This window comes from Siphateles boraxobius, unplaced genomic scaffold, assembly GCF_051911475.1.
Source record: "Siphateles boraxobius isolate OS27281-9 unplaced genomic scaffold, OSU_SipBor_1 6, whole genome shotgun sequence".
NCBI classification, from domain to species: Eukaryota; Metazoa; Chordata; class Actinopteri; order Cypriniformes; family Leuciscidae; genus Siphateles; species Siphateles boraxobius.
This window is the reverse complement of record NW_027509186.1, coordinates 28,334,788-28,362,126: the sequence shown is the minus strand read 5'-3', so window position 1 is coordinate 28,362,126 and position 27,339 is coordinate 28,334,788. Positions and strand designations below refer to the sequence as shown.

The window sequence follows — 27,339 nt, the reverse complement described above, 5'->3', positions numbered from 1 at the left end:
ATATTTGCAGGAAACACATTGTAAGCATTTATAGTTTGTCCTTGTACTTTACTCTTGGTTTGTATAGTACTTTATTTAAAAATACATATATGTTTTAAATTAAAATTTGTATATGTTAAATGTAAATACAACTTATTTTGTGTTCATATTCTTTCCTTATTTGGAAAAGCATAAAATGATCAAAATATATTATATTATATTATATTATATTATATTATATTACATTATATGAATGACATTTGATTTTCAAAAAAAAACCCAAAACATCTAATCGAACTCAGAAAACGAGAACAGAGAAAAGTAAAGATAATTGGAATGGGAACTTGTTGATGAGAAATCATAATGAGTTTATATTAAATGTATTAAATGATTATATTAAATGATTCATGGACACAGACTTTGGTATCCTGGCAATTTTAATTTGAATAGAGTTTAGAGATCTCTTCTGAAACACTACAATAGACACGTGAGTTTACTGGGGTCTTCAAGAAGCAGGATATTTAAGCCAAAGTCTCCATTTGCTCTACATTGCTGTCTTGGCAACATAACATTGTATGTGTTTTTACTTTTAATCACCAAAAATGCTGTATTATGCAGTGGTCACTAGTATTCTCACACCAACTTGTTTCTGTCTCTTTCTGCTGCAGCTGCCAAGCGCCCCTCCTCTGTGTCCTCACTGAGTGGGATTGTGAGCCGCATGGCCTCCTCAGGCGGTGCGTCCCGTGGAAGCTGCACCTCTGTTAACACGGTGTGCTCCGACAGTGACCGCGGTGCCAGTCTCAGCTCCTCTGCCTCATCTGCCTCGCTGCAAGATGGACACTCATCGTCTTCCTCTTCATCACTCCCCTACGGAGCCATGCCGGTCTACCCTGGGCCACAACGAAATGGCTCAGACATCAGCCTGGACCTCACCCCTCTCTCCCTGCTGACAGGAGCCAGTCCCCTCCCCGCCTCCACAACACCGCTGCACAAACTCACTCGCCTGGAGAGGGTGGCGCTGGAGATAGTGGAGACCGAGCAGGCCTACGTGAGGGACCTCAAGAGCATTGTGGAGGTAAGGATCAGACATCATTTGTACCATGTTTCATATTGTAAGAACATATATGCCTAAAATGGAATTTGCAACCAAATAAACTTGAGGAATAATGTTGAGCTAATGTTAAAACAATGTTGAAATAATGTTTCAAATAACCTTTTAAAAGGCTAGTATACCCCTAAATGTTTGTCACTATTTACTCATCATCCTGTTCTAAACCTGTATACATTTGGAACACAAAAGAAGACACTCTTGAAAAAAAAAATTGTCCATTCAATAAAAGTCCAATGCTGTTTTTGACCTATTTACATTTTTCAAAATATCTTGAGGTGAGGTATGCTCTTTTGACTTGGCCTGTTAAGTCACCACTGAGATAACTAGAAACTGCATAGCAACCCACTAATAACACTCAGTACACCTAACAACAGCCTAGAAACCACCCGGAACAAGCTAGTAAATATCTATTAACGGCCTAGAAACAACCCAAAACTACCTAGCGAGCATCTAGAAACACCCTAGAAACCACACAGAACAACCTAGTGAGCATCTAGCAACACCTTAGAAACCATCCAGAACAACCTTGTAAATATCTATCGAACGGTCTAGAAACCGTCCAAAATACCCAATGCAAACAGCTTGCAACGGCCTATAAACCTCCCCGGACCAACCTAGCGAGCATCTAGCAACACCCTAGAAACCACCCAGAACAAGCTAGTAAATATCTATTAACGGCCTAGAAACAACCCAAAACTACCTAGCGAGCATCTAGCAATACCCTAGAAACCACACAGAACAACCTAGTAATTATCTAGCAACATCCAAACCCGGAACAACCTAGTGAGCATCTATCAACTGCCTAGAAACCACCCAACACCCTAGAGAGCATCTAGCAACGCCCTAGAAACCACACAGAACAACTTAGCGGGTATATAGCAACGGTCTAGAAACCATCCAAAACACTTCCTGCGAGGACTTAGCAATGGTCTAGAAACAACTCAGAACCAATCACGTTGCCCTGGCATGGTGATGGTTTACATGGGCAAGAACCCCTATTTTAAATGTCTAAATGTTATTATAAAATATAAATGTTAAAAACATATAGGGTGACTTCGAAAAAGATTAATATTTTTGCTGGTCCGAACCCACCCAGGTGGTGGTACATTCTTTTGAGCTCTAGGATTGGTCAGTCATGGAAGCTCATCCAGATCAGCATATCAACCGTCACATCTCTTCACCCGCCGACCACCCTTCATGCAATCCAGGAGTCATATAATAGACAGCAGAGAAAGCCGAGCCCTTTCCCTGTGCCAACGGCGATTTAAAATGTGATCATTGTGAGATTTTGTTGTGCCATTCATCACGCATTCAGGTGGAGCAAAGGAGGTCATGGCACTGGATGAAAGCAACAATAAATTCATACTGTCAGTTCAAACGCATCTCTGCGCTGCTTTCCGCATGCACAGCCTTGATCCGGGACAACAAGGAGGCTGTTGCTCAGCATTTCAAACGCATGCACGCACAAATCAGAGTGTGCTGTAAATATAAGAGACTCTTTGTGGGCGCTTCTCAACACATTCATCATAATTCCATGCACAGGTTGCTGGAAGAACAGGCCTCCACTGTGACCTTCAGCAGGGGTCATGGATATGCACCAATATGTTATGCCCTGTTTATGCTGGCAGCGATTTGACCTCTCCCATTGGTAGTCGTTGTGCATTTGCATAAGCTTTCCTCACATTTATCACAGTTAGATTTATTGTAATACTTTTATTCAGCAAGGACATTCAATTTGATCACACATAACATAAGATATTTTATAATGTTACAAAAGATTTCTATATAAAATAAATGCTGTTCTTTGTTGTTTAAGAATCCTGAAATCCTGGCTTCCACAAAAATGTTAAGCAGCACAACTGTTTGCAACATTGATAATAGTAAGAAATATTTCTTGAGCAGCAAATAAGCATTTTAGAATTATTTCAAAAGGATCATGTGACTCTGAGATTGGGAACATGAAGAATCATTCTTCAGGAGGGAGCCTGAAGAATAATTTTCACACATGAATTGACAACTCAACACAACACAAGTCCAGACCTTAAATTCTTTGCAAGTATTTAGGATGTGCTGGAGTTGACTTGACTCTTGCATTGTCAATACAAGATCTTGACCAAACATTGATGCCCCTTTTGATTAAATAATTATTCTTTATGCTTCCTCCCAACCATTCTTTCACAGTTTGAGTCTTCCTACATGTTTGTTTAAGAAATGAAAAGATACACACTCCATCAGTTAGGGTTAGAAGAACTGTTGCCAAACATATAACATGCTAGAAACATAATAATCAGTGCAATAATGATCCAATTATAGTATTTGCCACTTTTTTTGGCCGGGCAGTGTATATTATTTCCTTTTCATTTTGCTTTCTAGATTTTGAGAAATGTTGAGATTCATCTCAGATCCATGTACCAATAATAGTTAGTAAAATATTGATACACTGTCAACTTAAGCGAAAGTGAATATTCAGTAACAATATAAAAGACAATTGCCAGTCGAATTTCATCATATTTTAGGGTCCTTCGCATTACATAAAAAATAAAATGTTTCAGTTTCAGAGACAGGGCTGCCTTAGATTAAGCCAGGATAAGGCATTAGTTCAATTAGAGTATTTAAGTAGCTTTTAGTGCCTCTAGAAAAAAACATTACTGGTGTGAATCTTGAGACGAAACAATGGCACATTTTTTTTAAGATATGTCAGTGCAAGTTGCTTTCAGTTAAAACGGGTCAAACATGCATTTTAAACTGCACTAGGCTTAAGCCTTGTTTGTAAAACTGGTAGTAAGTGAGTTTAATTTAATTTGTGCTGATTTTTCTGGTTGAAATTGGGTTTTCATGAGTCACAGGTCATTGTTTTTGTGGCCTACTCTACACAGCCTTTGAACTCATGGAAATGTTTCCAGTGCCGGCCATCAACAGGTGTGCGCATAATATATTCTGTATAGTATGCGTCTGTTATCCTTTGTATCTGTGACTGATTGATTGCAGAGGATCATGTGTACATAGGCTGGAGGTTGGGGAATGCCTGAAATGTATCTCCTTTTCCCTTTTGCTGATGGTTTATTTGAAGTCAAGCTTTTCATAAGCCAATAAAAAGAGAAGGCATGCAAGCTTATGCTGCTTTATGAAAAGATGCCTTCAGATCAAATAGCCAGAAATTGGTTGCCGAAAGACGCAGATCATGCCGAGGAATGCTGCTGTTTTATCAATCTGTGGTCTCAAAATGGAGGCTGAGTGGTGGATGGTTTTGGGGACATAGTGCTGACTCTGGGAAATGCGTGTATGATGTCTGATTGGAGACATACTTAGCCAGGCTCTGCTTCTATTAGTAAGAGCCGTCTGGTTTTGATAGAAAGCGTAACAAAGAATGATGTCAAGCTAGCTGGAAACGAGCTCAGAATGCACGGCTTTGCTGTGTCTTAGTGTTTTGCCTGTTGTTTGTGTGGGTTATATTATTAGTTTGTGAAGTGTTGTTTGGTGACATTCAGGTGCAGTGGGTTCAGCTCCAGTGTGTGCTGATGTGGAGAGCGTTTAGGGGAGCAAGACTGAGAGATTCTCCCTTTTTGTTTTAGCTGAATTTCAGCCAAAAGGACAGGAAATTGGGGGATGAGGGGGGTTTGGCTGTAGCCCCCAATCTGGGGCACAAGCAGAGATGGAGAGGGGCTGCTCACGAGAGAGGGACCGACTCCTGTTCCAAACTCCAAACTGACCTAGTTTCTCAGACAAAGACTCTGAGAGTGTGTTTAACTTCTGTTACTCTGTCTCTCTCTCTCTCTCTCTCTCTCTCTCTCTCTCTCTCTCTCTCTCTCTCTCTCTCTCTCTCTCTCTCTCTCTCTCTCTCTCTCTCTCTCTCTCTCTCTCTCTCTTGTTTGCCATCTTTCCAAACTTCCTCTCAGAGATAACATATTTTTCTTCTTTCTTTCTTTCTTTCTTTCTTTCTTTCTTTCTTTTTTTCTTTCTTTCTTTCTTTCTCCCTCTTTGTCAGTTGTTCTATCTGTCTGTCTGCCCCTTCTTTTCTTTTCTTTTGTGTTTGTCTTTTCATTTCTGTCTCTCTCTCTCTCTCTCTCTCTCTCTCTCTCTCTCTCTCTCTCTCTCTCTCTCTCTCTCTCTCTCTCTCTCTTGTTTGCCATCTTTCCAAACTTCCTCTCAGAGATAACATATTTTTCTTCTTTCTTTCTTTCTTTCTTTCTTTCTTTCTTTCTTTCTTTCTTTCTTTCTTTCTTTCTTTCTTTCTTTCTTTCTTTTTTTCTTTCTTTCTTTCTTTCTCCCTCTTTGTCAGTTGTTCTATCTGTCTGTCTGCCCCTTCTTTTCTTTTCTTTTGTGTTTGTCTTTTCATTTCTGTTCTTTTATTTTCATCTCTGTCTGTCCATTTTTCCTCCTATCTATCTATCTATCTATCTATCTATCTATCTATCTATCTATCTATCTATCTATCTATCTATCTATCTATCTATCTATCTATCTATCTATCTATCTATCTATCTATCTATCTTCTCTTCTCTTCTCGTCTCTTCGTGTTTTCTCTCCTTCTGGTCCATATCTCATAGGTGAACATTTATGTTTTTCTTTTTTCCAGACTGTCTGTCATAACACACTTCACGTATGCTCTAGTCAGTCATTTCAGTAAGACGGCATCTGCCAAGAAAATGTGCACATAACTTATGGTTCCTTTGTTTGTGGCTAGTCCCGCTTGTCTCAAACACTCTCCTTTCATAACTCACAATGTAATCCTCAGATTTCCCCTCACCTCCTGGATTTTCACTCTTCCCTGAGTAGCTGTGTCATCACTCATCTCTTCATCTAGCACTCCAGTTTTGCCTAGTGTCACGCTCATGAGCTCCATTCGTTCAGGGGAATTCACTCCAGCCTATTGCTGTGTGTAAATCAGGGTAATTACAGTGTCCATTTTCCCCCTGCCTTATAAAGGTGCTGAATGCACCAGTCCCTTATTTTCTGACTTATGTTGCCCCCACCTCAGCATGTTTGCTTTCCCACACACCTTGTGGCTCTGGAAACAAACAGAAGAGTAAAAAAGATCCCATGTTTTACAGTCCAGGAATGCAGAAGCACAGGGAAAGCAGGAGGGTAACAAAGAGAGCCCCTTATAAAGTCTGTCTACTGTCTCAGTATACTCATAATGTATGTTTATTTGTAGCTATTTGCTGTAATTTTCAGTTAAAATCTTTTTTTAGTTTGTTTTGCCTGGTGGCCTTCTTTTCTTGGCTCCAGAGTCTGTAGTTTCTCTCGGGAGATTGTAGGGGCCATTCTTGGCACTTTCCCGCACTATAGTCCGTTGCAGTCTGGTGGAATTTGTTTGTCTATGATGGTTTGTTGGTTTTGGTCCCAAGGCTTGCTAATTAAGGGTTAATGAGGCCAAGCACTGATAAACTAACTGATACAATGTTGATAGATAGCGCTGTTTAACTCTGCCAGTTTAACAGCCAGGAACCACTCCTGAGACCATTGGTATCAGATCTGTTTTGGTTTTTGGCCTGTGTTGGACACAAAAGAGGTTGTAAAATATGATTAACTTTCTAATTTAATACAAAATACATTTTCCTCATTAAGGCAAGAATGTGCTGTATCTTCATAACAGCCTCATTATGATGATTATAGTGTTGGAAAACCACTTCAAGCCAGAAACCTCACTACCAGAAGGTTGTTGGCTTAGTAGAAATGATAGTTAATTATTAATCTGTGCTGTAGAGTTTTTTTAAGAAACATTCTGGGTTATACAAATATAAATCTCTTGTTTTCTTATACAAAAAACGATCTTATGATAAGGCACTTATTGGAGGATTTAAAAATGGAAATAGGCTACAAAACATAATTTTATAAAAAATGACTTAGATTCATTCTAAAATGTTTATTATTTGAGCTGTGAGTTGAGTTTTCACTGTGACTTCCTTAAACTTTAACCCAGTGAAACTGCTTTACTATAAAGCAGTGTTAACCAACCACTCTAAACCGAGAACGTTTGGTGACCCCCTGCTTCTCTTTTCCTCAGCAGGCGGCCTAAACTAGCCAGTATTTTACATGGCATGATGATGAGATAGTTTTCTCATGAGACCAGCTTATGACTTTTTTCAAGGTCAAAGTTGAAAGAGCAGAGAGAAAAAAGATAAATATTGTTAGAGGGGCTTCTTTTAACCACTGTATTAGTTGCATGCTTTGCTTTTCAGTACCGCTTTGTATGTTTACACTGAAGATCATTGAGGGGCTCAAGTGTGGCGTCCACGGTAATTACGTTACAGCGATTTTTGGTGTTGAGTGATCATTCAGGGGTGAGAGTCATGTCCTGCTGCGAAAGACCCATTTATAGTTTCTTTGTAGTCTATGAATTATGAATCAACTCAGTGTTTACAGTGATGAAATAGAGGTATTTTACTAATTTACTCACAGGAGTTTTGTGAAAGGCAAAAAAAGCAAAGCAAATTTAAGTGTGAAAATGCCTAGTATGATTTCTATGAGGTCATCAAACTCAATCTTTCTCGGTTTCTTTCTCTCAGGACTATCTAGGCTGCATTATTGACTGTGGAGACTTGCCTCTCAAACCAGAGGAGGTCAGCACCCTCTTCTGCAACATTGAGGACATCTATGAGTTTAACAGGTTGGTGTCTTCTTCCTTTTAAAGCTCTGGTGGTCAAGATGTCTGTCTGGGTGGTAGCGGTGTCTGCTGAATTTTTTTTCCGACACTATGACTGGCCTGTGTCCTGCTCTGTCCCACCGTGAGGGACAATATGCAGATGTCTGTCAAGAGCGAGTGTTCTCCGTTTCTGATACACTCCAGCAGACTGTCCCTGGACTGCTGAAGTTGATCTGGAATGCTCTTCATGAGACGTTTTTTCAGCCTTCATCATAACTTAAGCTCTTTTTAAAAGACGTGCAGCATATGGTTTATTACATTGCGAGTTCAAGCATGGTCCACCGAACAATTTAGTCAGTCTTGTTATGTGTCTGCTTCACACTGTTTATTGCAAATGACACTCTGTGTTTATTTCAGACTCGTACGCATGGTTGAGCCCAGAGGTTTTTAATTGGTGGGTGGCTGCTACTTGCCACTCAAACACCCTGTTTTTACATAATTTTCTGTCTTGGTCCACTCCACTCCACATCACCCCCTAATGACATTAGGCAGTGTTGAAATTGAACATTGCGCCTGCTGCCTTACTGCCAGTTCTTGTGGGAAATCAGCTTGGCTGTTGAAAACAGAAAATCTTAAAAACTCTGGGGTGTCCTCACAACCTCATTTAATAAAATTTCCTGTAATGAAATGGCAGAGCATTTGTTCCCATTACAGCTGCTTTTGGCCTATGCTTGAGATTATATTGGCATGTAATGATGAGCAGAATGAGTTATTCATTTTTTAAGAAAACCATTCTTAAGGGGAAAGTTTACCCATAAATAAAACTTCTGTCATATTTGGTCAGTAAAAATTTTTTTAAATGTTTTTAAAGTGTTCTTATGTTCACCAAGGCTGCATTTATTTGATCAAAAATACTGTAAAAACAGTAATAGTGTGAAATATTATTTCTAATTTAAAAATGCAATGTTATTGTGTCACCTAAACCATCAGAAATAAATGTAATATGCAGATTTGGATCTCAAGAATCATTTTTATTATTATCAATGTTGAAAACTATTGTGGTGCTTAATATGTTTGTGGAAACAGTGATACTTAGATAAGTAGAAAGTTCGAAAGAGCATGATTTACTCACCCTCAAGCCATCCTAGGGGTATCTGACATTCTTCTTTCAGACGAACGCAATCAGAGTTATATTAATAAATGTCCTGGCTCTTCCAAGCTTTATAATGACAGTGTATTGCAGTCTACTTACGCCTAAAGTGCAACTTATGACGTCTGAAGTAGTGTAGTGTAGCTTAAATATCAGCAGTATGTCGCATTACTCGCATCATTTGCGCTTTACACTTAAGTCAGATTCGTATGTTCGTTTGGCCGTAAGCTAGTTATTTTACTTTATAAGTTTTAAATATGAATATTTTTCTTACACAAACTCATCGCTTTGCTTCAGAAGGCCTTTATTAAACCACCATTTGGACGTTCATTTATGATGGATGGATGCACTTTTTTGAGCTTCAATCTGTTGGTTGCAATTCACTGCCATTATAAATTATTGGAAGAGCCAGGACATTTATTAATATAATTCTGATTGTATTCATCTGAAAGAAGAAAGTCATATACACATTTAGGATGGCTTGAGGGTGAGTAAATCATGGGCTGATTAGCGAACTACTCCTTTAATTTCTTTAAAAAAAAGAAAAGAAAATCATAATAATAGTCATAGCAAACTTTGAACAGGAGTGTATGGAGTATATTCCAATTATGCTTAAACCATACCCTATAATTACATGATAATAGACTGAAATTTAGGTCACTCACAAACCAAAACATTAATTTAAATGAACATTTGCAGGTAAAATCATAATAGAGTGAATAATAACTGAAATTTGGTATGTTCATCCCGTAAAGCTGTTTATGTGTTTATGGAAAACAGGGAGTAGGGTATTATTCAATATTTCTCTGAATGTGTACGGAGAAAGAATAACAGCATGCAGGTTTGGAAAGACAAGGTAAATGAAAGAATTTTCATTTTTAAGTGAACAATCCTTTTAAATCAGCTCTCATGCGTACCTCTGTAGTTGTTAAGGCTAAATAAAATGACTGACTGACCTTGTTTTTCCCTCCTGTCTTAGTTTAAACACACAAAGGCTCTCGCTTTGTCTTTCCTTACTCTTAAAAGCCCTCTGCTCATCGCTGTGGAATGTAGCCCCTGTATTCAGACTTGATTCTGTTGAGTCTACTTTTTTGGCACCGGTCAGAACTTTAGGACATATACAGATGTCCTTTTCCTCTTATCCAAAGCAGCCAGGCTCCGAGGTAGAGCTCCAGCCCCTGTGGTGAATGAGCCACACATGACCTGTCAGAAAGTGAGGGTGCAGCCAAGCAAGCAGTGCATCCTGGGATAGCAGACAGGACCTATTTTGTTCCCACAGACAAGACTAAATCCAGTTATAGTGAAGCATTGTAATTTGTGCCTTTGCACTGGAACGCTGCATTTGTCTTGTGCAGCGACTACAACAGAACAGGCTGTTTTTGCTGGCTTGGGAATCTCCTCTCTATTTTGCAGTGATGAAAACATTCCACTGCTGACTCATTTCTGTGTTTTGCAATAGTTCTTTTAAAACCGTCTCATCAGTTCATATTGTTCTTGGGTTATTTTAGCACTTGCAATCACATCTTTCTAGTTATTTCTGTACTCATTCTGGTGCCCTTAAGTGGGTGTTAAAAAGGCATCAGGGTCAAATATACTACTATTCAAAATGTTGGGCATAGTAAGATTATTTTTCTGATACTTTCATTCAGCAAGGATGCATTTATAATATGACAAAAGATATCTATTTCAAATGAGTGCTGTTTTTAAACGTTCTATTCATCAAAGATTCCTGGAAAAATTATCACAATTTACACAAAAATATTAAGCAGTACAACTGTTTTTAACATTAATAATAATAATAAATTTTTTTGAGCACCAAATCAGCATATTAGAATGGTGTCTGAGAAAGAAAGAACAGAAAACAATTATTTTACATTGTAATAATACTTGATCAAATAAATGCAGTCTGTGTGAACATAAGAGATTTCTTTCAGAAGCATCAATAAAATCTCACTCACTGACTCCAAAGTGTTTTTACACTTTTTGCATCAAGCTCTTCATGTTTGTCTCCTTGATAACCAAGCACACTAACTTAAGGGAAAAATTGTAGGACAGTTGTTGTAAACTGTCCTTCTTCAGTGTAGAAGACTTAGAAGCGAAAGAGTTTACAACAACAGTCATAACTTTTGGAAAATTATACAAATATTTTCACAATATTTTATTAATATAAATAATATTTATAATGGAAATATTAATGATTATTCTATGCGATCTTCATATAACCATATTTTTTTTCTTAATAAAACTACTGGGACTTGCTTGTACACATCAAGTATAATTTGGGATAGATCCATTGAGAGACACTTCACTGCACAAACACATCCCTTCGTTAAGTGAGATAGCAACCTTTACCTCCTGTGTGTGCTTGCATGAGGTCACGGTCTGCCACTGTACCATGCTTAGTTTGACTTCATTTTGGATTCAACCTTAACACTGAGAATAAGGAGTGTTCTTTTCTTAATAAAGACAAATCTGTTTTTTCCCAAAGCATTTATTTCACTGCTCTCTTGTCTCCTCACTGTCTGCTTTGATCACATTCGGGAGAAATATAATGTATAAAAAAGAAGAATGACTGTGTGAATTTCCCCCTCCATAGGATGCTGCGTTTCCAGCTAAAATAAAGGCTTGACTGCTGTTGGAAATACGAGCTAGATGAAAGGAACTGTAATGCAGCGAACTTCTGTTTGAGTTATACACACCATGTTAATGGATGAATGGTGGGAGTAAGACAAAAGAAAGGCATAAGACTAGGAGGAGAGAATGAACCGAGAGATGACAACTTATGGGTTGAGAAGAGATCATAAAAAAAGGGGGAAGGGTGATGTGAAGACTGAATGGGACAAAGGGAATTACGTTTTTTAAATTCAGGGCCTCTTTCAGGTAACTCCCTGTCTCTGGTCATAACTCTATTATTAATAAGTGAGACATTTTAATTTTTTTGCTGTTCTTCATTGTCTGTTGTATGATTTTGCTACACGGTTTGGTAGCCAATCCTGACATGTTCAAAGAAGAGTTTTTATGTATTAAATTTCTCATTTTACCTCAAATATGATCCTAAACGCTCAAATAGCTCTTTGTATGTACTGTATCTGGCAAAGAAGAACCTGGGAAAGTATTAAGTATGAATGTAACACACATATTTCAAGTCTCAAACCTTTGGTCCGCCAACACTTTCCTGGGATTTGAGTGAAAGGGCCAAAACCTCACAAGTTTTGCCAAGATCTAATTTAATCCAACTTATCTACTACAGTTCAGAACAGAAAGCAGATACTTGTGGCTTTGAATAGACAGTAATATCTTTTTTAATTTTACAATTACAAATGACAGAACTATGTGTTGTTATTGTGACACACCTTTTCAAGACATTCAAGTCATCGGTCAAGAACATCCCATCCCCACAGGCACCTAGAACATCTAGCTCTTTGGACAATCTAAAAAAGCATGCACAATTTCCTTTATAACCACAATGAAGTCCCCCCACCACAAAGGTCAGCCACTAAATGAGTTTCGTCTTCAGAGGGGAAGAGAGGTTTCCTTCCGAACTTTTCCCCTCAGCCACATGAAGTAAAGTCCATAGAGTTTAGAGAGTGTCACGTTGTTTTCTTTCACGACATGCAAGGAGGGTTCCCTCAAGTCTGACCGGCCTGGTGGTTTGGGGGCCTCGTGGGAATGAATATTGGAGTTTTGCTAATGGACTGAATGAAATACAGCGTGCAAGCCTTCACACAGCTTTCGTTCAACCCTTCAGAACATAGTCAGAGAATGTACAACCACTCATCCTCAGTCGAAAAAGTCCCACCGACCACAAGAGTTCATATCAACTCCATAACACTGAGGGAAAATCCATTTGTTTCCATCTAGTGTTTGAGTCACAATAAAGATTATTTGTTTTTTTTTGCTTTCCAGACACTGTTACCAGCCTATATAATGCAAAATTGATGTTTTTTTCATTGATTTACTTAAAAAATGTAAGTGATCTACCTAAAATTGGCTTTTCCCCACCAGCAGAATGTAGAAAATCTATGTACACACAAATATAAAGGTTCTTTTTTGCCATCTATGGTTCCATGAAGAACCTTTAACATACATGGAACCTTTCCATTGCACCAAAAGGTTATTTATAGACAACAAAAAGTTTCTTCAGGTTATTTAAACATTCTTTGCGCTAAGAAAAAGCATTCTTTTAAGAACTTATTACTGAAAGGTTCTCTGGGGAACCTGAAATGGCATTGCTGTGAAAACTCCTTTTGGAACCCTTATTTTTAATAGTGTAGAAAGGTTTTCAAGTTTAACTTTGGGGATATTGGGACATGTTTGGAGGAAATCGAGCCAAAATGAAATGCTTCCCATCTGTGTGCAATTAGACAAGAGTTTACTAAATGATAAAAAAGAAATAAATGCTGTTTAGAAATGCAGGCCAGAGTTTGAGCCTGTTCCAGTCAAGAGTGTCCAGTACCAGATGTTTCCTCAGAAAAGGAATAGCAACATTTAAAAAAACAAATAGACTTATGTCAGAAAACTGTTTTTTATATGCCACTCAATAGATTTTTCAGCTTGCAAATGCTTTTGTGAGAATATGTGAACAGAGATACTTTTGTAATGCACGAAAAACTGAATTGAATCTTTTTTTCGTAGTGAGCTTTTGGAAGATCTGGAACGAAGCCCTCATGCCGCAGCCATAGCAGAATGCTTTGTGGAAAGGGTAAGCACATGACAAATAAAAAATAAATTTCTTCCTGTTTAACACCTTATTAGAAGGCATACAATACATATATCTCAAGACAAGGAGTTTGTGTTTTAATGCACGTCATTCTAGGACTGTTGTCTAAAGGAAATCCAGTTTTGTTAATGTGTTATGTTGGGGCCTTCGCTTGGCAGTATGGGAGAAGCACAAAGAAATGACTCTGCCAGAAAAACAGATGGACTCTGTGAAACCTAAACATACCAGCAACTGTGTTGAACTTTTAACACATGCACAGATCAGCTAAGTGCATTTGCAGACAATTTTGGTGCTCTTGTCTCCACACCACAGTGACACAACAATGAGCCGACCGGACTGGGATGGGAACCAGACAAGGACATCATTGTTTGGAGTGGTAGAGGGGTTGAATGTGCTCATTCTTATTTCTGTAATGATTTGTTTCTTGGTTTAGAAAAGGAAATCGTTCTTTACCTTTCAGTTACCAGAGGCAGTGTCTCAAGCACCAAGACCCAATGTTTACCTCCTGCTGAAGAGGCCACTGTTCTGATCAATTAGCACTGGCCTAGGAAGCACAGAGTACATTTGATTAAGCTATTACCGGTGGGTTATTTTGAGGTTTAGCTCAATTTAACCTTCTCTAATGTAGCAGAGGCTCAGAGTCAGGTTTTTCCCCCCTTAGTCTCAGTAATGCCTCTAGACTAGATATCAGGCCCCAAATAGAGCAAGTGTTTGATGTGTTTACATGCTTGTACAGATGTAGTTCAGTGACTGTAACTGAAGCTGAGCTGCCCATATCTGGTCAGATCTGGGTATAGTGGCCATTGCCGAAGCAGATGACGGGGTTCACTTGATTGGGTTGTTCTGGTACTGCTTCTGTTTTTGGAACACAAACATTTAGTGGAAAAATCTCCCATACTGCCAAGTGAATGCCAGTCTAAATTGTGCCATTTTTTCTTCTGTCTGTTATATTTTTGTCTGGTTTCGTAACACCACACTCTGCATATTTTAAACAGCAAGAGATGTCTAGAATTTGAAGTGTATTTTTGTTGGTAGAATAAAGGTCAATCATAATTATTATTAATCTTTTTTTTAGAGTGAAGCCTTTGACATTTACACCATATACTGCATGAATTACCCCAAGTAAGTGAAGAATATTTATATTTCTTTGATATTATTACACTACAGTACCGTTCAGAAGTTTGGAGTAAGATTTTTGTAAATAAAAAAAAGACAGTAAAGACATGTAGAATGTTACAAAAGATTTATATTGCAAATAAATGCTAGTCTTTTGACTTACAAATCTTTTTTTATCATTTATCATGGTTTCCACCAAAAAAATCAGTACAACTTTATTCAACATTTATAATAATATGAAATATTTTCCTGTGCAAAAATGATTTCTGAAGAATCGTGTGACACTGAAGACTGGGATAACAATGCTGAAAATTCAACTTTACTATCACAGGAATAAATTACATTTTATAATATATTTTTCATATATATATATATGAATATAGTCTCTCAAAAACATTACAAATCTTACCAACCCCAAACATTTTAAGTGCAGATGATTGCACACTGCAAGTGAATTTAGTTGAAATTTACTTTTAAATATATATTTATGTATATGTTTATTTAAATGTATATTACTTATATATAAATTTTAATTATATAGTATTTTAAATTGATTAAATTGTTAAAAACCTTAATACGCTGAAAACTCATCAATGCTGTTGCATAATTATACAAGTATCTGGCATTTTTTCAGTAAACATAATTAGATTCATGTGATTAGATGTCAACCACAATGATGTATAATCATGTAAGATATTTTTGATGAATGTCGTGTGGTTTTAATTAGTCAATGTTAACTATATGTCTTGTGGAAAAATTAGACATATCAGAGGCAGACATGCTTGGGTGATGACTACTCTCTTAGTATTCCCACGGGTCTCTGGTACAACAGCAACAGATGTTCAGCTAGAGCTGATTCTGATCCACCTTTAGAGAATTAGTTTTTGCATATTAATAGACATTAAACACTGCAGCGCTGATTCGTCTTAATACAGATTCTTGAGAGAATATTTATTAAGAACATTTGACATGGCAGTACTCGTATGCATCTAATGGTGTTGAAACAAAGTTATACTGAGAAAACAAAACTCACATTTTGTGTGAAAATGGAAGAAGCAGGAGGTTTCACCAAAACAAGTGAGTTGGATTTTGCATTTTGCATTTGTATGCGAAAAGTGTTTTTGTAAGTACATTTGTAGGTTTACAGGCCCATCAGCTGAATGCATTATTGCAGGCCTTGTAAGATGAACTGTTGTCAGGCAAAGCTGCCAAACAGATGAGTCTCCAAGTAGAACACCCTGCTTAAATATCTTCCTCCCTGTTTCTGTCCAGCTCAGTAACCGTCCTGCGGGACTGCATGAAGAATGAGAGCCTGGTGCGCTTCTTCCAGGAAAGGCAGGCCACCCTGTGCCACTCGTTGCCTCTGGAGACCTACCTGCTGAAACCGGTGCAAAGGATTCTTAAATACCACCTTCTACTGCAGGTCAGCGGGGGTACAATGCAGTGACAATAGTGCCGATTTTAGCTCTGATCTTGGCATCTACCAGCAGGGCAAATGGGGCCATGCCAGCCAACCAAACCCTTGCCCTTTAAAAGAATGTATAACTCCTGCCAGACTGTACATCTGATATGTTGTCACCCCCTTGTGGTAGGAACTATCCAAACACTTTGATAAGAGTGATCCAGGGTATGAGGTGGTAGAGGAAGCCATTATAACCATGACAGCAGTCGCATGGTACATCAATGACATGAAGAGGAAACAGGAACATGCAGTCAGACTTCAGGTAATCCCAGACATTGAATGCTCCCTATGACTTTTTAAAATATCAAATATTCTGTAAATGTTAGATTTCAATGTATTGAATTCTATTGTAACTTCAAATGTAAAAAAATATAGGCGATTGAGAGCTTGTTGCTGAACTGGACTGGTCCTGATCTCAGCGGTTTTGGGGAACTGGTTCTTGAAGGTTCCTTCCGGGTTCAGCGTGTGAAAAAGGAAAGAGCATTCTTTCTTTTTGACAAAATGCTCCTCATTGCCAAGAAGAGGCTGGATCATTTCATATACAGTACTCACATCTTTGTAAGTCATCATAATTTGTCGTCATATTTAAGTTTTCTTTCCAAATCTACCATAAATCTACAGTAGGAGTATAGTATTATATTTTCAGGATTTGGGATATGCAGGCCTCATGTTGTTCTATTTCTCCCTCTAATCTTTCAAGTGCTGTAATCTGCTCTTAGTGGAAAACATGAAGGATCCCCTCTGTTTTAAGGTGTCTGACCAAACAATCCCAAAACAGCAACACATTGTTCAGGTAAAATATATAAAAACATATAAATGGACACATTTTATAATGTACATTGACAACCTTACCAGATAAAAATCTTACTTTATCTGTAGGCTAAAAACCAGGAGGAGAAGCGGCTGTGGCTACATTACCTCAAGAGGATGATAGTGGAGAACCATCCTGCATCCTTGCCCCAAAAAGTAATAGAATTGTTTATATGCAACCTATCCATCACTATGTAAGGGATAATGTAGTCAAAACCTACTGGTTCAGTTATATATAGTTCACAGAAGGACACAATAGTATTAAATATCTTAATATGTTTTCCAGGCACGACAAGTTCTTGGTGACAACTTCTGTCAGTGTAAGTGTTCTCTGCTTGTCATTTTGAACTACTGTTTTTACAATGCTGTCGATTATTCATGTTTTGTATTTTTCTTTAGCCCCGCAGTTTGATCAGGAGCAAATAAGAAAGCCGATGCCTTCTCCACGACTGGATGATGTTCATAACTACCACAGAGGAAGAAGGCAATCAGGTCCGGCAGATAGTGTTTATTAGAATACCAAACCGCAATGATTCATATACTCATAAAAATTACTTTCATAACTTCTGACAGAACCACCAGAGTTCATCTACACCCCTGAGAAAGCACGGAAATGCCTTCCACTCCTCCTAGAGGGAAACCTGCCATACAAGCGTGGGAGGAGACAGTCTGGTGAATATAATCTAATCTCATATTCTGAAAGAGGCCTAAAATTATTATGTTCTCAAAATAATTTTATGAATGAATAGAGTTGCATAATAATTAATCTTTTTTTCTTTTTTATTGTATTTTTTGTCATGTTATACTGATACTGTCACCAATTCTTGATCTTTTGTACATTGGCAAAAAAGTTTAAAGTCTAAAATCTAATCTTTATTTGCATCAAGCCCCTGCCAAAGATATAGAAGCTGCATTCCAGCAAAGTGGTGAGTTTAAACTTAAGTTCTTTCATTTTGTTGTGTTATCTTGTTTTTATTTGGTCGGTGATGATGAGTCTTTCAAAATGAATGTGAAAAAGTTAACATAACTAGAAAGATTTTAAGAATGGAAATGTTTTTCAAAAAAGAAAGCAAATTCATTTTTTGTTTCCATTTTTCTTTTTCTGATCTGCCATGGCTTCACTTCTTATGGAGTCCAGGTTCTTTAAAGGTGTGAATTTCACTTTCTTCCATTTAACATTATATATTGTTTACACAATTAATTATATAATTTTTACGACAAAATGCAACCTTGTAGCAACAGGGTTTGTTTACTCAGCCATGTAACATTCAGCCATAAAATGTTATATATCTAATAGCATATATAACTACGCTTTTGTCTATTAATGGGTTCCCAGGCTTGCAGTGAAGGGGAGTTGTGCCCACAGGCTGATAGCATGGGCTCTTCAGGCAGTACCAGTACTCTGGCATCGTCTGTCATTGAAGTTGAATCTGGCCGTGATGATCTGGTTTTATGTCAAGATGAGGATGACATGACCCCACTTTCTCCACCACCAACACTATCCATTACTGAGGAAATCATGCAGTTCATTAACCAGAGCCGTGCTCGACAAGGCATGGCAGAGTTAACATCTGAAGTGGTACATATAGCACAAAAACATTTTTACACCTCAAACAATATTCAGAGATAGTAATAGCTGTAGTAACTCAGCACAATGTTTCTCTAATACTGGTATTCACATTGAAATCACTGATTTTGTGGCAGTAATGCTGTTAATTTGTTAATGTTAGCTTCTAGTTATAAGAAAATGGCATTTTATTTTTTTTGTCTTCCATAGTGCCAGTTGACTCCAGGGTCCCTGGAAGTCGAGCCACTGGGGGCACAGCAGTCAGGTGAATCCAAAAAACTAATATCTGAGGTGGATGAAAATAAACATCAGATAAATAATACCAAAGTTTTAGAGGCAGACAATGAACTTGTGGATGGGTCAGACAAAGATGAGAACAGCTATCCATCCTGTGAAGCAAATGTTGCTTCACCAGAGGAGCTTGAGAGAGCATCATCTCCATTGAACACCTCCAAAGAAGTGAATCACTTAGAAGAGTTGACATTACCAGAGCCCAGACATAGTGAATCATCCAAACCTGAGATGGAGAAGACCATAAGTGAAAAAGGTGAAAAATATACTGAAGACTCTGTTAGTAAAAGTGAAGAGCCTCATCTATCTGATAATTTGGACAAAACTGATGACACGGCATGTGAGGCCAGTTCAGCTTGTGCTCACATTGGAACTACATTGAAAACAACTGACACCTCTCTTGTCCCCAAAGTAGAACCTGAGCAAAAACTGACCAAAAGTGACAAGCAGATTATTGAGAAGATACGCAGCTATTATGAGGCAGCAGAAGCAGGTGTCGAGGAGGGTCAGATGGCACGAAGGAACAGCTTCTCTAATATTCCTGTAGGATTAGTGAAGGATTCTGTGTCCAGATTCAATGTTTCTGTTCACCAAGACAGTCTAGTTGAGTCTGAGAGTGGCCACTCAGACTGTGTTGAAACTGACTCAGCATCTTCATTACTTCCAATATCAGACCAGGCTAACCAGTGTGGTCAGACAAGTGAGTCTGACCAGACTTTCAAGCATCAGGAATCTGTTCTCTCACATTCAGATGTTATCCAAGAACAAAAAGAAGAATTAGACAGCAAGACTGCAGAACAAAAGGATGTGGAAATTCTACATTCTACAGAAAATCATTCTGTAGAGTTCAGTCCCTGTATGAAACTGTGGAAGGAGAAAGAAAGAATTGGCCAAGAGTCTCAAAACAATCTGAAAGTCCCTCTCTCAAGAGAGAACAGCTGTGTTGAACACACAGATACTCCTGAGAAAAATAAGACATATATAAATTGCACAACAACCGTAGTACAGCATAAGCAATATGAACGTTCACAAAGCCATCCAGACACTTCAGACCCATCTAATCTGCAGATAACAGAGACAGTGGATACATCTCTTCAATATGGAAGAAGAACCAGAGCTAGGATGTCTTCTAATGGAAGCCTGGAAAGCCTTCCCAGTCAGATTAAAGTTGGTCGGTGGTCACGTCATGGCAAGGTGGTTACATGTAGTCATACCCTTTACGAAGGAATGGCAGAGGTACCAGATTTAGGTTTTTTTGAGGGTGGACCAGTCAACCAATGCTTGGTAGAGAACTCAGAAAAGATTCTTAATAAAGTGCAAATGCTTGCACGCATGTACACTGCCAAGGCAAGCAGCATGAAGGTACCACTACATCAGAAGAAAACCCGAGTGAGTAGGGGAGCATGGTTAGTGGAAGGAAAAGGGAGCACTTCACCTAAGTCACAGCAAGTACAGCTGCATCGGGGGGATATGAGAATACTAAGTCAGCCCGCAGGTGAGCTCTTAATATAGTTTAATTATTATCTTGTGTGATTGAAAAACATGTTATTTTAAATATGTTTAATAAAATGTTGCCTACTGTTTTGTTGCAGAAGAATCTTCAGTATCCACATCTACTGAGCCCTTTGGTCACATTATTTTAAGGGAGAAGCTGTCTACAATGTATCACCAAGAAAATGATTGTAATCTCATTGGGCCTCCAGATGAGATCTCAACAATTGGATCTGATTCATTGTCTTTTTCTTCTGCTGAATCCTCTGCTACTTCAGTTGAAATATTAACAACTGTTATTGAATCACAGGTCTCGGTGATATCAGACCATAGAGAAAGCTCCTTTGAAAAACGTGAGTCTAAACAACATGAAAGAGCTCAATCCTTGTTACTTTCTGCAACTCATGTCCAAGAAATGCCATCCAACCTCTCTGAATTTCCTTTAAATGAGCATGCTTACAACATATCACAGTCCATTCAGGAGAACTATTCGAATGTTGGGGACAAATTAATTGCAATAAATGGGATTGAAGAAGGTCAGATATTGAAGGAGGAAAACCCTGCTTTTGTGAGGAATTCTGGTCCAAGTAGTCAACATTTTATTGACCCAGAAGTCATTACAATTTTAGAAGAAGAGACTCACAATGTGGATGAGAAAAGTGCCTCAATTGTACAGTATTGTGAAAGAATATTGACCATAGATGATCGACAAGATGAAATGCATACAGGACATTTGAAATCCAAGCAGGTCCAAGATGATACTGAAACCACTAGCTTGGAGAAAATAACACCTGTAGTGACCTCTGTTAATGAAGTAGATGCATGTCCCCCATTACAGCTAGCAGCCTTCTTGAAAAACTGTGTTTCAAACAGTTTGATCATCTCTGAGGGGTCAGAGCAGTCATACCCTTTGGCCCAATTGCAGGACGATACAACTATCCCTACACAACTGCCGCCTCTGTTTGGTACATGCAGTAGTCCTCTGGATGTTAAATCCAAAGAAGACCTGAGCAATAATTCAAAGTCTTTTAGTCCACCCGCTACACCCCCTTTAGGCGGACCTTCGTTTGATGAGCTTCCAAGGTTTACTAGCCAAATACCTTCTAATCTACCCTCCAATGCTGGAAAGAGGAGTCCCTTTGCCAATTGCAATTCATCATCTTCAGTTACTCAAAGGTAGTCTTCTGAGCATATCACAAACCAAGCTGTAGTTATAGGGTGTACCCAGTTAAAATGTAGGTTATTCTGTTGTAGTTTATATAGCAGCACTTAAAGTATTTTATTTAATTTTAATCTGTATCTTATCTTGCTTTTCAGAGTTCCACATACTTCATTGCGGACTGAGGAACAGATTCAGGATACTTCTGATTTTGGCCTTTCTCATAACAGACAATCTTTATTCCATACTGTTAATGATAAGCCATTAAACATTCCCTTTGGTTTTGGACGTCCTTTAGATGCAAAACCACCCTCTGCGTTTAGCCCAAACTTGCGAATGCGATCACCCTCTCCAATTAGAGGTGCCCAGAACTCCAGACCGTCCTCAACGGCCTCAGCTCTTGCAAAGTCTCTTGCTGCCTCTTGTATCAGTCAGACGATTTCTCAAAACATGGCCAAGAGAGGAGCACATCTTCAGACTGCTTCCCCACCTGTAAGCTCCTCTCCTCTGCCCACATCTTCAGTTAGACTTAGGTCACCATCACCTAAATCCATCACCTTAGACTTAAGTGTGGAGTCAGATTTTAGAAGTACATCCAGCACTGGGGTAGGAAATCCCCAAGGTCAACCCCCAAGGTCTTCTCCCTCCCCATGTAGATCAAACAGTCTTCGATCTAGTCCAGCAACAGTTCAGAGCCCTCCTCCTTTTCGTAGTCAGCGGTCAGTATCCCCTGCACCTCCAGTTAGCCTCCATTCAACTCCATCTGCTAACAGTCCAAGCTCTGCTGCACTTGAACAGCCTCCTTACACCAGTTTAAATGGCAATAACAACAACAATAACAACAGTTTGAGTAATAATGGGTTGGCCACTAACCACAAAAAAGCACCATACTCAGATGTGGGTGGACTCCCTCATCTCCACGATCCTCAACGAACAACCTTGCACAATAGGGTGGCTCGGCCCTTCCCGTCCTCCGAGCCCAGCTCTCGTGTGCACTCCCCCTCTATTTGCCCTTCTCCAATTACTCGAATCTGCTCCCCTCCACCTGCCCTGAACCATTCAAGTCATCTGGTAACAAAGCCACCGAATCCCAGAGCCCCCAGACAAGGTGGCTTTTGTACCCCTTTATCTTTGGACATCTCAAGATCAACGTCAGCTTGTTCACTATCTCCCTGTGGGAGCCCCAGAATCACCTCTCCTCCCCCTATTGGCATTCCTACAAGTGTATGGGGCTTTGCTAATCCACAGCCAAGGAATCCCTCATTAACCAATGCAAGTTCTCCAACAAAAGCGGAAACAAACTCTACACCAAAAGGCACCAGAATAATCTCTCCTACCCCAATCGGGATGTCTCCATGTTCAGCAACCATCTCTCAGAGCCAGAGGAGGCTACGAGGAAACAGTTTGCCCTTTGTTGCTCTAGGGGATAGACCACCAAGTCCAAAAAGACAGGAACGGAGGTCATGGGCAGAAAGTGGACGATGGTCAGTGGGTTCAGAATTGGGGTTAATAAGTCCTCGTGGGGGTTCATACAGTGGTAGCCCATCTTCTATCAGCCCTGGCCCTCTTTCACCTGTCAGACTAACAGCCGAAAGGACCAGTCACAATGGAAAACATTTCACAAACATTGCCTGGCCGGAAGTACATGATCTGTTGATTAAATACAATACAGAGCCCAATACTGAAACTAATGCTTTGTTCTACACCGAGACAGAGCAAGATGACATAGAGGTTGCAGAATCTGCATGTCGGAGCACCCTGATCTGTCCCTATGTCGCTCCAGTCAGCCCCAATGAGAGAGAGACTCCCATTCATTGCCCAGATGAGTGCAAAACAGAAGATAGTGTTATTAATCAAGGGTCCAAAACAACATTAAAAACAAGTTATGCCACCACCGTCAACTTGCAGATTGCAGGAAGTGGGAGGATAGCATCCTTTAGCAATGCACAAGTCAGCCTGACTCAAACACTGTCCCCTGTAGCAGATAGCCAGAGCAGGAGAAGGGTCAGCATCAATAGCTGCAACTTCTCAGTGCAGAACTGCAAAAGGCTTTGAGTGGTGTGCTCCTGAGGTCTGGTATGGTGCCTCATTCTTCAAAGACACTTTATCTGGCACATTAGCATGTAAAAGAGGAGTCAGCTTAGAGATCCAAGTCCACTTCACTCAGAGGGGAAGAATTCATGGACAATAAAATACGGGTGTCTGCCAGTTGATGCTATGGTCAGTGATTTTATTTTATTTTTGAACCCTCAACCCTACTTCCTGGCCAAGTAAAACAGATAAAATTACTGTTTTACTATTTTTGGCAGTGTTTATTTTATTGCTTTTAAGACTGTAATATGCAAATTCATTATATGTAATTGAACTAAAGGCTCTGTCATTTAAGGCTTTTAGTTGGCTGTGATATATAAAGAACTTATTTATGAAATAGTTGTTTTCTGGCACTTAACTCTTGTTCCTCTGTTTTACACATTTTTCTCAAATGTGGTCCAGACGTGTCTTGAAAATAGTGCATTTCAGACAAACCTTTCTCATGTATGTTGTGTTCTATACAAATTTGCTTAAGACATTTGAAAACAAGGGAACATGAATCGCTGCTTTGATTGATGTTAATACGTACATTAAAACGTGATCTGATATTTTGCATTGATGAAAATGTTTGCTGTACAATTAAAAAAGCATTCCATCATGCTTAAGAACTGTACTCTGGTGAAGACTAAGGCAAGGTAATGCTAATCAAGTGGACTCTTGGACATTCTGTTTTAAATTGTGTATTTTTAATGTAATACGTTGTTGATTTCTAAATGATATTGTCGCAATCAATTAATGCTTAAGCCAATTAAACATATATCTCAGATTTGTTTACCTATGGCCTTTATGCTTCACATCATGCCTGCCACATTGTGTAAAGAAAACAAATTTTCCCTCTTCTCTCTGTACTTAAAAAACATGATTGTCACACTGTAATGTGCCCTCAGTTATTTGTACTTAAATAAAACCTGCTTAGTGTATACATGATTGTGCAATTGTGTTACCACAACATTTAGTAAAAACAAATGGTAATTTGCTTAGAAACAAGTGATACAATGGTAGATTTTGTATGGGTGTGTCTGGGACCAGATAAGGAAAAAAGCATGACCTGAAGTGAATTTTTAGTAACTTATTTTTAAAGATTCAGAGTTTCAGTGCAAGTTTAAGCAAGTGTGGGTTGGAGCAATGGGCGTGCCAAAAGGTGAGGGCGTGCCGAAAGGGGTTTACAATTGGTCGCAAAAGCTACCTGTTGCACATAAAGGTGGACTGTAAGCAGTAACGCTATTGGCCAAGAGATTAAAATGAAGTGATATATCCAAAATAGACAATGGCTACGCCCTACTCTCCTGACTAGGTATTAATAATTACCTCACAACAGCTAAAAATGTGCGTTCTTTATAGTATGATTGTGTGTAGTATGAATGTAATCTGGACGTACTACTTAGTCATCCAAGGAGTTCCGGCAAGATGGCGGACTGGGTGCATCTCGTGTTCTGAGCTCTGAAGGATTGTCACAGTTTTTATTTGTGTTTTGTAATCCATTCGTTATTATTTTGCCATTTAATGTAATTTTATGCCCTCTAGCTTTTATACAGTAAATACCGGGAAATAAGTACACCATGACATTGAAAAAGAGTTCTACTCTAACCTGCTGCAATGAGGCAATGGATTGCCACGATTATGATGTAAGAATGGAAGAGTCCACTGAAAAGGCTAAAAGAAAAGACCCCTTCTAGCCGATGAAGAATCCGTCAGCAACTAAAAAAAAAGACATCGGGTCAGAAGGTAAAGAAAGCATGAATGTCATCTTGGATGCTATAAAGCATCTAACTAACAGAGTGGATTCATTTGGCTCTCAACTACAGCAAAACACAGCACTGCTAGCTAGTATAGCGAAGGCGGTCGAGTTCAACACGGCAGAAATTAAAGACTGTAAATCCCAATTACTATCTACTGGTAGAGAAGTTTCGGCATTAAAGACATTGCAGAGCTAATGGAACGGGTCTTGGAACTAGAATGGTACAAGCGCCGCTGTAATCTCAGGTTCCCTTTCGTTGTCGCTACGAGTTCCGTCGTGACGACGGTTTCGCTTAGAAAGCCTATCGACTTTGAGTATTACAAAACGAGCCATTGGCAAAGAAATCCCATGGGTCTGCGGAATTTGCATGGCGCAATTCCGCCCTATTGGCGGAGGGTATAAAAGGAGGACGCCGGCAACATGCAGATATGTTTTCGCTTCGGAGCAAAGAGTATCTCTTCACTGCACAGCCATTTCTGACTACACTCTATGAGACGAGCGACTCTCCGGTGTTGGTGTGACGGTGATCTCCAGCGAGTTTACACTGCCTGCTGATCTGTGCAGTATCTGCCAGTGAGTGTGTTCTCCCTGCTCGCTTCAACATCCGCAGAGTTTTTTCTCTCACAAAAGAGATCGCATGCGGCACTTCTTTTTAAAGACGCCTTGCCCGTGCGCTTCTGGTTGCGGTCGACTCATTTCCGACTTTGATGGGCACATTCTCTGCTCTGCGTGTTTGGGCTTGATCACCCTAGAGCAGCGTTTGTGGATGACTCATGTTCTCCCCGCAGGAAAGTGACCATCGCGGCATTATGGTCGAGACTCAATGATCTCGTTAAAGAGAGAGTCCCCTTAACCACACCCTGATCTAACACTCTCCACATGAGGTGGTACTTCGGCTGGTGGCCAGGGTGACCTGAGGGTTATGGTGCGGTACAAAACGCAGACGATTCGTCCTCGGCCAACGCCCCCCTCTTCATTGACGCAACCCGTGCTGCCACTTTCGGGCGTGCATATGGCATTTGTCGAGTCGGATCCTGAGATGGCGGCCATGCTTTCCCGGGCTGCTGCGAGCATCGGACTAGAGTGAAACCTTACACCCTGTCCTGAGCGCTCGCTGCTGGACGATTGGTTTTTGGGTGCGGCCGCTGTCACCTGTCGGCGTCCACCCCAATACCTTTCTTCCCGGATGTGCATCAGGAGATCTCGAAATCCTCGATGACCCCCTTGTCTTCCCGCGATTCCTCGTTGATATCCTCTGCCTTTCCTCTCCTCGACGGGGCCGCTCCCCATGGGTACACTGGGGTCCCCCCGGTTGAACGCTCTGTTGCGATGCCACTGTGTCCTCAGAGTGCTTCTTCTTGGTGCGATCCTAAGCACCCGTCCAAAGCCTGTAGTTTTTTGTCTACACTTGTGGCGAAATCCTATAGAGCCACAGGACAGGCAGCCGCCTCTCTGCATGCCATGGCCATTCTGGTGGTCTACCGGACCCAGATGCTCATGGACATGCAAGAGGGCAGGACTGACCCAGGGCTCTTCAGTGAGCTGGGTGCCGCCACTGACCTTGCTCTCCGAGCGACGAAAGTGGCCGCAAGCTCCCTGGGTCAGGTGATTCACCATTCACCTGTGGCTGAACCTGTCCGATGTGCAGGATGTCGGGCGGACCCGTCTGCTCGACAACCCCATATCCCAGGTTGGCCTCTTCGGCGGTGCGGTTGAGGGCTTTGCCCAACAGCTCTCAACCGCCCATGAGCAGGCTGAGGTGTATTCTGCCCCGACGGTCCGCTCTAAAAAAGCCCCGCCGTCGGCTCAGATCGGAATTACAGCGGCCCTCCAGCGGCTCCCACCCCACCCGTTCACCTGGGCTGGCTCTGGGAGCTGCAGGAGGACGCCACACCCCTCTCCAGCCCTGCCCTCCGCTATACACCGGGCTAATCGGCGCTCCTGAGACGGGCTGCTCAGAGATCGGACTCAGTTCTTTCCAGGAGCTGGTAGCAGGGTCATTCCTTTCCCTGGTGGAGGGCCGGGGGAGAATCTTTATTCCCAGAAAGAACTGACTCTCGTGTCTCTG

At 40.0% G+C, this 27,339-nt stretch overlaps 1 protein-coding gene across 4 annotated transcripts in view; it reads left to right on the top strand.

The window, feature by feature from the left end:
* Positions 1 to 24,455, top strand: part of LOC143716255 (pleckstrin homology domain-containing family G member 2-like) — a 37,905-nt gene extending 13,450 nt beyond the window's left edge. For 2 of the 4 annotated variants that reach the window (XM_077208595.1, XM_077208596.1), the window contains 16 exons: positions 648 to 1,054; positions 7,600 to 7,700; positions 13,462 to 13,528; positions 14,622 to 14,668; positions 15,935 to 16,085; positions 16,255 to 16,386; positions 16,500 to 16,682; positions 16,825 to 16,917; positions 17,004 to 17,090; positions 17,221 to 17,254; positions 17,334 to 17,426; positions 17,508 to 17,606; positions 17,822 to 17,876; positions 18,271 to 18,513; positions 18,712 to 18,766; positions 21,601 to 24,455. In XM_077208595.1, the coding sequence (XP_077064710.1) occupies positions 648 to 1,054; positions 7,600 to 7,700; positions 13,462 to 13,528; positions 14,622 to 14,668; positions 15,935 to 16,085; positions 16,255 to 16,386; positions 16,500 to 16,682; positions 16,825 to 16,917; positions 17,004 to 17,090; positions 17,221 to 17,254; positions 17,334 to 17,426; positions 17,508 to 17,606; positions 17,822 to 17,876; positions 18,271 to 18,409 (1,688 nt within the window). In that variant the 3' untranslated portion in view covers positions 18,410 to 18,513; positions 18,712 to 18,766; positions 21,601 to 24,455. Of the gene's footprint in view, positions 1 to 647; positions 1,055 to 7,599; positions 7,701 to 13,461; positions 13,529 to 14,621; positions 14,669 to 15,934; positions 16,086 to 16,254; positions 16,387 to 16,499; positions 16,683 to 16,824; positions 16,918 to 17,003; positions 17,091 to 17,220; positions 17,255 to 17,333; positions 17,427 to 17,507; positions 17,607 to 17,821; positions 17,877 to 18,270; positions 18,514 to 18,711; positions 20,288 to 20,384; positions 21,460 to 21,600 lie in introns of those variants that run through there. The other 2 variants (XM_077208594.1, XM_077208593.1) reach the window with 2 other exon arrangements.
* Positions 24,456 to 27,339: the final 2,884 nt, after the last annotated feature.